We start from the raw sequence: 10,854 nt of genomic DNA, 5'->3' as shown, positions 1-10,854 counted from the left end.
ACGTAGAAAATTTTTGCTTCGAACTTCCAGAAACAACTACTGTTCTACTGCCTACTGTTCTTACTATTTTAACCTTACTCCATCGGATCGTTTCAGGACTTATTATTGTGATCTGCTGGACTTACATTTCAACAAGAATAGCTACAATCTCTAACAGGATTCTAGCACCCTTTGCAAAAACTATCATCAAAAGAAAGAGTTTATTCACCTCCCCTCTAAACTCTACATCGATCCCCAACAAGTTGTATCAGAGCATATTTCTCGTTCTGAAAATTTACAACAGTTATGGCACATTTTATCAAGGTTCCTATGTTCTCAAAAGAAGACTTTGATGATTGGAAGATCCGTATGCAAGCTCACCTTGCAGCTCAAGATGATGACATGTGGTATGTCATCACAGATGGTCTATTAAAGATCTTAAAGCCTGATACAACTATTGCTGTTACTGATGGTGCGCCGCAAATGGTTGAAAAACCAAGAAGCGAATGGACTAGCGAAGATAAAAAGAAAGCTAATCTTGACAATTTCACGAACGACATCCTTTATAAAACTCTTGATAAAAACACCTTCAGCAAGATCAAGATGTGCACTACTGCGAAAGAAATCTGGGAAAAGCTCATTCATATATGTGAAAGAAATGAGCAGACGAAGGAAAATAAACTGTCTGTAGCAATGCAGAAGTTTGAAAATTTGAAAATGAAAGCTGGTGAAACTCTGAATGAGTTTAATGAATGTTTCAGTAGCTTGGTCAATGAGCTAGCAGCTCTGGGTAAAGAGCATGGAAACAGAGAGATAACGCTCAAAGTAATGAGAGCTTTACCCAGGGAATGGGATGTAAAAACCATGGCTATGAGGGTATCCAAAGATCTGAACAAGTTAGAACTGCATGACTTGTTTGCAGACTTAAAAGCCTATGAGTTTGAACTGGAAGTGAGAAGCGAAGAAGAGCCATCTTCAAATCTACCTACCAAGGCCCTTATTGCTACAACTGATACAACTATTGTTGCTGTTGTAGTTATCCCACAAGCATTACCTGCTATCACCATTGACATTGCATCTGAAAAGAATGCTAAACAGATTAGAAGTGACGCGATGTCATTATTTGTAAAGAAGTTCTCCAGATTCATGAAAAAGAATCATAGAGCCTACCAGGGTCCCAACCGAAACTTCAAGAATGATTCACCATCTGGTGATATGGCGTGTTTTAATTGTGGAAAGATCGGTCACTTTATTGCTGATTGTCCAAAGCCAAAGAAGGATGATCAAAAGAAAAAAGAATACAAAAAAATTTCAACAAGTCCCGAAGAGATCGCAAAGCGATGATTGCTGAAGAAAGCAAATCAAAATGGGCAGACTCTAGTTCAGAATCTTCTGACTTAGAAAGTCATTCTACTGATAGCGATGCAGAAGAGATCAAATGTCTTATGGCAGACACTGATTCAACCTCGACATCTGGAGAGGTATTTGACTTTGACTCTAATGAGTTTACACGAACTGATTTAATTAAAGCACTGCATGACATGGTGAAGGAGTACTCAAGACTTTATCAATCATTCGATGAAGTTAAGATTGAATATCTAAACTTAAAGGATCAAGTCAGTAAGTTCACTTGCTCGCAAGAGAACAACTGCAATGATTTAAAAGTTGAGATGAGTAAGTTAAAAATTGAGAATGAAAGAGTGAATGCAGGTTACCAGACATTGAGGTTTGAAAACCAGAAGCTATTTGTTTTGGTAAATGCATGGAATAAGTCTTATGTTTCATTGGAGAAGATGTAAGAGTTGCAGAAGCAATCCGGAGATAGGAGTGGTCTCGGATTCAGCAATAATGAAAGCACTTCTGAAACCAGTACTAAGCCAGAACTGGATACAAGCAAAGCAAAATACATTCGTTTTGTTAAATCCAGTGTGGTATATGAACCGGAAGTACCAACTATTCGAGTTGAAAGAAATGTAGATCAGATGAACAGAAGGAAGCATTATGGTCTGGGTTATGTTGAACCGAAGGGAAGAGTTCACCAGAGTTCTGGATCCAGTAGAGGATTCAACTCAAGAGGACAACCCCCTATGAAGGTTAAAAACTACCAGTACTATAATTCTAGACCTGTTCAGAAGAGATACAGTCCAGACAACACAAACAGAAGGGAAGAACAACATTCTAAGATGCATACTGTTAGAAATAACAGACCTTCTGCTGCACACACCTCTATGGATACCCGAAGTGCAAAATCACCAAAAATTGTACAAATATGGTGTGAAGGCCTATGAATCCTTGCTTGAAAATTTGCGAAAAATTAAAAATTTTCTTTTTAAATAATCAAAATGCCTCATTCATAAATAAACCGATAAAAAAAGTTTGATATTCAAAATGACAGCGGAAGAAAAGATTTATTTGCGAAATAACAATTTAAAAATATCCCACAACTGATAAAAATTGTTTGAGAAATAAAATAATAAATGCTGAACTGAGGTCCTCGGGTGCCACTACTGCTGACCCAAGCTGGCTCACTAGTCCCCGCCCTCGGCCCTGACCTCATCAGTACCTACAACAATCAAGTCTAGTGAGCCTAAAGACTCAGCATGCATATATCGTAGGTAACGAGTAAATACTAATAAAATTTTGCATGGGATAAAATATCATGTCATGGGGCATACTGAAAATAACCTGTACTGAGCAATTATAATACGTGCATGACTGAATTAAAATCATAGTAAAAATGTTGCTCCTTGGAGCCCGGTACTGAAATAACTGGTAATCATTTTCTGTTGAGATTATGGTCTACGCATGTGGCCCCTGCACTGAGCTGAACTGATCGGTAACTGGCTACCGGGGGAGTATCAAACTTAACTGAACTGACCGGTCACTGGCGACCGGGTGGTACCAAACTGAACTGATTGGTCACTGGCGACCGAGTAAATAGTGCTCCCAAAATAGTGAATTGACCACAAGCAATATCGCATAAATCTCAAAAATAAGTATTTTCTATTTTCATGCACGTAATATAATTAAATTGTATAATGAAATATCCTGTATTATTTTTACTAACTGGATTGAATCGTTCCCAGGCTCGCTGCAACCTAAATATGCCATGAAAAATATACAATAGCTTCTACTTGACCAACTATGCAATTTAAGTTTAAAAAAATGCGACAATGACGCTCGACGACTTCGTATTTAATCATGACTCCGAGCCAACCCGAACCAACACTGAACCAACGTATAGTCATGATTAAAATACACTTAAAATTATGAATTTATGCTCCTAAAATGGTGAGGGCTGAAATCTAGGTGAATGGAGGCCAAAACATGGAACGCTCTTTCGAGAGTCAATTTGGCACATCGCACCGTAAATTCTCGTACGACCTCAAAAATGATCCGAATCACGAACGGCCAAAAACGTGGCCTTCCTAACTTGATGAGGCACTGTCCAGTCCAAGGCCATAGGCTAAAAGCCAACCAAGAACTCAAACGAGCCTCCGAACCGTCACAGCAAGTTGCTGTCAAATTCCAGCAGCAGCAACTTCGCTTGCATCGCGTCGTTTGCGAGACTTTTGGCCATTGGGGCTTGAACCACCGACCAGAGCCTCTCAAAAACATCCCAAGGAATGATTTGAACCATGGCTAAGGGCCCTAGGCCAGCCACCATTCGAATTATTCCAGCAACATCAGAAAAGTTCCACCCGATAGCACCCTTGCGCGCGTGAGGGGTGTTTTGCTTTGTTCGTTATCTCGTGTCGTTCCAGTGGCCATTTAATTGACCATGGCACGACCTAGACATCTTGGGGTATGATATGAACCGTGGCTAAGGGCCATAGGCTAACCAAGATCCATCCCATACCATCAAAATCCGAGGGACACATGCAGAATTAAAAAGGGGCGAAGGGGCTGTTCTTGCTTTGTGTTTAAACACTGATGCACCATGGACCAAGCCACCAAAAGGGCGACTTAGTCCCTTCTTAGACATGCTAGGGAAGCGATCTAACCATGGCTATAGGCCCCTGGGGCAGCCATGATCAGAAACTTTTCCCTTTGACAGCAACCTGCAATTTTCGAAACACACTTGGACACAAATGGGAAGTTGTTGTCATATGCGCGTTCCAGCGTGTATGGAACGGAAACCCATGATCTATCATGGCCCTAACATGTCCTAGTACATGTCAATATGTAGCCTCGAGCCCCTGGAACGAGCCATTCCTGAAATCGAAAGGAACATACCCAAACGTGAAGCATAAAGGGAAATAGAAAATCTGCACAGAATTTTATTGGTTCTTGATTGATGAAAATTTCGGTTTTCATAATTAAAATCGTGCACATGTGATGTTAAAAATAATATTAAGGCTTGATTGGAGAGCAATAAAGATATACACATGCCTTGATGTCGTTTGAATGAAAAAACGAAAGAATACGGCGACGCGGCGCGAAGGAGACGGAGTTGTTTCTTTCTACAAATTTTCTCTCTTGTTTTTCTCTCAACCTCACACGATTTTCTCTCTGAAACCTACTGAATTTCGGTGGAAATGGTGGGGAGAAAATGGTTAGGGAGAAATGAGGGAAGGTGCTAGATAAAAGGGAGGAATGAATCTTGTTATCTTTTGAGTTTGGGAGATATGGAAATGAGATGATATGATTTGATTTGAAGGAGATTTTAAATGGGGTGATGGCCGATTATTTGCTAGTTAATGAGTAGAAAAAAATTGCTTAAATGTTAATTATTGGTGAATAAAAGTTTAGGGGATTATCTAACAAGAAAAGGATTAGGAAAGAATCAAAGGAATGGGTTGTCAAATATTTTTAAATCTTAAACAAGGGTGGCCGATTTTTCTACTAAATAAATGGGGTAGGAAAATTGCTTAATTATCAATTAATGAGGATTAAAAGTGTAGGAATTATCAAACCAAGAAATGATTAAGGAAATGATATCAATGGAGAGTTGCCAAAATAATCAAGATTGGGTTGGATAATGAGGGGGCCGAAATTTTGAATGCTAAATTAGGTAGAAATATTGCTTAATTCATGTATTTTAAATATTTAAAGTTTTATCTACCCATTAAGTATTTTAGTGAATTAATTAATTAGTTAAGGAATAACATTATCTTGCATACATGGTTAGATATTTAAATCTTAAAGGTAAATTTACTATCATGATAAATTATAATTTCTTAACTAAAATAAGTCTAGATTAACTTATCTCAATTGGCCACATATTTAAATTTAGGCTATTAATTAAATTATTGGACATAAAGAATTTATTTGCTACTTATCTCAAGTTAATTAAATAAATCCCTAAACCTTCTTTTATTTTAAAACGATTTATTATTTATCTTAAATAAATTCTAAGAATATTTTTTTAATATTAAAATTTATTTCTTTACTCCAACTTCGGTCCGACCTCACTTAATGAACTGAAAAGAATAAAATTGAAACTACTGAATAAAATACTTAGCTTCAAAGAATGCATTTAAATACTCATGCAATGAAGTCAATTTAATAAAAAAAAAATTTAGAATTGTGCATGGCTTATACGCAGTCTAATTACGAGTTCTACAACTCTCCTCCCCCTAAAAGAAATTTCGTCCTCGAAATTAGAACTCACCAAATAACTCGGGGTATCGACTCCTCATTTCTGGCTCAGACTCCCACATAGCTTCCTCCTCTGAATGGTTGAGCCATTTGACTTTGACTAGCTTAACCAACTTGTTCCGCAGCTTCTTCTCCTGTCTGTCTAAGATCTGCACTGGTCTCTCCTCATAAGACGGTTCGGGGTAAGCTGCAACGGCTCAAAGTTCAGCACATGCGAAGGATTCGCCATGTACTTTCTCAGCATGGAGACGTGGAACACATTGTGTACTCCGGCCAGATTCGGCGGAAGAGCAACACGATAAGCTAGCGTCCCCACTCTGTCAAGGATTTCAAAGGGTCCAATGAATCTCGGACTGAGCTTCCCTTTCTTCCCAAATCGCATAACACCTTTCATAGGTGCTATCTTCACAAAGACATGGTCGCCGACGGCAAACTCTAGGTCTCTCCTTCTCTGATCTGCATAGCTTTTCTGTCGACTCTGAGCAGTCCTCATCCTATCGCGGATCCGGGCTACTACATCGACAGTCTGCTGTATAATCTCTGGACCCAACTCTGCTCTCCCTCCTACTTCATCCCAATGAACAGGAGATCTACACTTGCGGCCATACAGAGCTTCATACGGAGCTATACCAATAGACGACTGGAAGCTGTTGTTATAGGTGAACTCCACCAATGGCAACTTCGACTCCCAACTCCCTGAGAAGTCAATCACACAAGCACGGAGAAGATCCTCTAAAATCTGAATAACTCGTTCTGACTGACCATCTGTCTGAGGATGGAAAGCTGTGCTAAACAGCAACTTCGTACCCATAGTCGAATGCAAACTCTTCCAAAAAGAGGAAGTGAATCTGGGGTCTCTGTCAGATACTATCGAAACGGGAATACCATGGAGTCGGACTATCTCCCGGATGTACAACTCCGCATACTGAATCATGGTGAAAGTCGTCTTAATAGGCAAGAAGTGCGCTGATTTGGTAAGACGATCTACAATCACCCAGATGGCATTTGATCCTCTGACTGACTTCGGCAAACCGGTCACGAAGTCCATGGTAACATTCTCCCACTTCCACTCGGGAATGGGAAGAGGCTTGAGCAACCCTGCTGGTCTCTGATGCTCTGCTTTCACTAACTGACAAGTCAGACACTCAGATACAAAACGTCTGATGTCTTTCTTCATCCCTGGCCACCAATACAATAGCTGCAGATCCTTGTACATCTTCGTACTCCCAGGGTGAATGGAGTACGGCGACATATGGGCCTCTGATAAGATGTCTGCTCGGATAGAATCACTGCTAGGAACCCATATCCTGTCTCGGTATCTCACAATACCGTCGCTGACTGTATACAAGACACTGCCCTTGGCTTCATCCCTCTTCTTCCACTGTGCCAATTGCTCATCTGCTGACTGACCATTGCGAATACGGTCAAGAAGAGAGGACTGAATGGTCAAGGTAGATAGACGGGGAACTCTACCTTGAGGATATGACTCTAGATTAAACCTCTGCATCTCAAGCTGAAGAGGTCTCTGAATCGTCAAATGAGCCATTACTGCGACTTTTCTGCTCAATGCATCTGCAACTACATTAGCTTTACCCGGGTGGTAGCTAATGTCACAGTCGTAATCCTTCACAAGCTCCAACCAACGCCTCTGACGCATGTTCAGCTCCTTCTGCGTAAAGAAATACTTGAGGCTCTTATGGTCGGTAAAGATCTGGCACTTCTCTCCATACAGATAATGCCTCCAAATCTTCAAGGCAAAAACTACTGCGGCCAACTCTAGATCATGGGTAGGGTAATTCTTCTCGTGGATTTTCAACTGTCGAGAAGCATACGCTATCACTTTCCCATGCTGCATCAATACTGCGCCTAAACCGAGCTTCGAAGCATCGGTATAAAGGACAAACTCGCCGGGCCCTGACGGCATGGCCAACACTGGTGCTGAGATAAGAGCTTGCTTCAAGGTATCGAAGCTCTTCTGACACTCCTCGCTCCACAAGAATTTAGCATTCTTCTTGGTCAAAGATGTTAGTGGGACGGCAATAGAGGAGAATCCCTTAATGAACTTCCTGTAATATCCTGCTAGCCCAAGAAAACTGCGGACCTCTGATGCATTCTGCGGCACAACCCAATCTCTGACTGCGGCAACTTTCGCTGGGTCTACCTCAATACCACTGCTAGAAACAATGTGGCCTAAGAACGCCACCTTCTCTAACCAGAATTCGCACTTACTGAACTTTGCGAATAATTTGTGCTTCTGCAAGGTCTGTAAAACTGTGGTCAGATGCCTGCTGTGCTCCTCTTGACTCTTGGAGTAGACGAGAATGTCGTCTATGAACACTATCACAAACTGGTCAAGATACTGCTGAAATACGCGATTCATGAGATCCATGAAGATCGCTGGCGCATTCGTCAGACCGAACGGCATCACAAGGAACTCGTAGTGACCATAACGAGTCCTGAAAGCAGTCTTGGAAACATCAGCATCTCTCACCCTCAACTGGTGATAACCGGAGCGCAGATCAATCTTGGAGAAAATCGAAGCTCCCTGTAACTGGTCAAACAGATCCTCAATCCTCGGAAGTGGGTATTTGTTCTTCACTGTAACCCTGTTCAACTCCCGGTAGTCAATGCATAGTCTCATAGAGCCATCCTTCTTCTTAACAAACAAGACTGGCGCGCCCCAAGGTGAAAAACTAGGGCGAATGAACTCCTTGTCAAGAAGTTCCTGAATCTGCTTCTTAAGCTCTGCCATCTCTGTCGGTGCAAGTCGGTACGGTGCTTTTGAGATCGGAGCCGTACCTGGCATAAGCTCAATGGAAAATTCCACCTCTCTCTCAGGTGGCATACCAGAGACGTCTTCAGGAAAAACGTCTAAGAAATCTCTGACAATCGGAACATCTGAGGCTGACTGGCTGGGTGCCTCGGGGACAGATAAAAAGGTTGCTAGAAATGCCCGACACCCTCTATGCACGAGCTTCCTAGCCTGAACATAAGGAATAATACGCGGTAGAGGAAAGTACCTGTCTGGCTCAAATAAGAACTGCTCCATTCCTGGCGGTCGAACAAGAACAGATCTCCGCTGGAAGTCTATCAACACCCTGTTCCGCAATAGCCAGTCCATCCCTAGGATGATGTCAAATTCTGGCATCGGTAGCACGATAAGATCCGCATACACAAGATTTCCATGCAGCTCAAGGTCTATATCTCTGATCACATTAGTAGCTGCCATCTCCTCGCCTGACGGCAACACTACTGAAAAGGCTGTGTCTAGCCCAATGGTCTTGATCTTAAGAAAGTTCGCAAAGACCTCCGAAATAAACGAGTGAGTGGCCCCTGAATCTATCAAGGCCTTGGTAGCGGAACCAGATATAAAAATTCTTCCTGAAAGATCGGAACTCTAAGTTGAATCCAATAGCTACAAGAATTAAACTTATAGACATGCAAAGATCAAAGTTCTTCTAGCTTAAATTCCCAAAATAATATTGAGTAGAGCATGCAATCCTATATCAGTTTCTAAGTTCAAGATCTTAATTCTGGTTCCCAAAACACGGAAATTCAAATAATAACTTAAAGCTTAAAGGTACCTGTCAACAACATAGTCTCCGGGTTTGTTTCTGCGGCATGGAGAGCAAAAACTCTGCCTTGGGTAGGCAGATTCCTCTGAGGGCACTGCAGCAACATGTGGTCAGGACTGCCACACTTAAAACACTTTCCAGAACCAGACATACATTCTCCAGGATGGCGGCGTGAGCACCTGGGACAGACTGGGTGCTCAAAGGTCCTCGGGGCTGGGCGTCCCCGCTGCTGCTGCTGCTGTTGCTGGCCTCTGTTTCTGGGCTGCCCATGAAAAGGCCTCTTGTTTTGCTGTTGATGCTGATGAGGAGGAGGGCGGTGTGGTACCTGGGCTGGGCGCTTGCCCTGGCGATCCCTCTCGATATCCCGCAGATCCTGCTCTGCGGCTAAGGCTTTGGAGACCGCGACCTCATAAGTTGTAGGGTCAGACACCCTAATATCACGGTGCAAGATCGGCCGTAGACCCACCAGGAAGTGTATCATCTTAGCTCTGGCATCATTTGCTATCAGGGGCACAAAGTGATAGCCCCTCTCGAACTTACGGATGAACTCCGTAACCGTCATATCACCCTGTCTCAAGCTCATGAACTCGGTGGTCAACCTGGTGCGCACTTCCTCAGCAAAATATTTGGAGTAGAAAACCTCCGTGAAGCGTATCCAAGTCAGTGTAGCCAAGTTCAGGGCTACTGCTACTCCTTCCCACCATAAGCGGGCATCTCCACTGAATAAGTAGGTGGCGCAACGGACTCTGTCTGCATCTCCAAGCTCCATGAACTCGAAGATAACCTCGAGGGATTTGATCCATCCCTCGGCAATCATGGGGTCAGACATCCCAGAAAACTCCTTCGAACGCATCTTCATAAACCTCTCATAGACAGCCTCGGGCCCTGTCGACCTGGCTGCGGCTGCGGCATTGTTCCCCGCAAACTGTGCGAAGAACTGAGTCATCCCAGCTAGCATCTGGGCATTCATGTCAGGTGGAGGTGGAGGAGGTGGAGGTCCGAATCCCCCCTGTCCTTGATCCTCACCGTCTTCATGACGGCGCTCATCATTACCTCTCGGGCGTCCAACCTGGCGTCTAGGAGGCATACTGTTCCATACATAACCCATACGTAACTAACATGCATAATTCCATAATTTATTCTAAATAAATACTGAAATACTGAAAAGATTTGATCGTAAAACATTTCATGGAAACATGCTGGCAAAGTAATTCATGCTTTAAATAAAATGCTGAAATGTAAAACTTACAGACCGAAGACGTGGCTTCGTGAGCTTCTCGTGGTCAGTAGTAGTGCAACCCTTTACAAGAACATAGGCTCTGATACCAACTGTGAAGGCCTATGAATCCTTGCTTGAAAATTTGCGAAAAATTAAAAATTTTCTTTTTAAATAATCAAAATGCCTCATTCATAAATAAACCGATAAACAAAGTTTGATATTCAAAATGGCAGCGAAAGAAAAGATTTATTTGGGAAATAACAATTTAAGAATATCCCACAACTGATAAAAATTGTTTGAGAAATAAAATAATAAATGCTGAACTGAGGTCCTCGGGTGCCACTACTGCTGACCCAAGCTGGCTCACTAGTCCCCGCCCTCGGCCCTGACCTCATCAGTACCTACAACAATCAAGTCTAGTGAGCCTAAAGACTCAGCATGCATATATCATAGGTAACGAGTAAATACTAGTAAAATTTT

The 10,854-nt window shown here is 42.3% G+C and overlaps 1 protein-coding gene across 1 annotated transcript; it reads left to right on the top strand.

Annotated features, from left to right (window-relative positions):
- The first annotated feature begins 285 nt into the window (after window positions 1-285).
- LOC140958019 (uncharacterized) lies at window positions 286-1,323 on the top strand. Its single transcript, XM_073415425.1, has 2 exons — window positions 286-346; window positions 401-1,323. The coding sequence occupies exons 1-2, from the start codon at window positions 286-288 to the stop codon at window positions 1,321-1,323; spliced, it is 984 nt and encodes a 327-aa protein (XP_073271526.1).
- Window positions 1,324-10,854: the final 9,531 nt, after the last annotated feature.

This window comes from Primulina huaijiensis, chromosome 14 (genome assembly GCF_012295235.1).
Source record: "Primulina huaijiensis isolate GDHJ02 chromosome 14, ASM1229523v2, whole genome shotgun sequence".
Taxonomy (NCBI): Eukaryota; Viridiplantae; Streptophyta; class Magnoliopsida; order Lamiales; family Gesneriaceae; genus Primulina; species Primulina huaijiensis.
The sequence above is the reverse complement of the archived record's forward strand: the minus strand, read 5'-3'. Positions and strand labels throughout refer to the sequence as shown.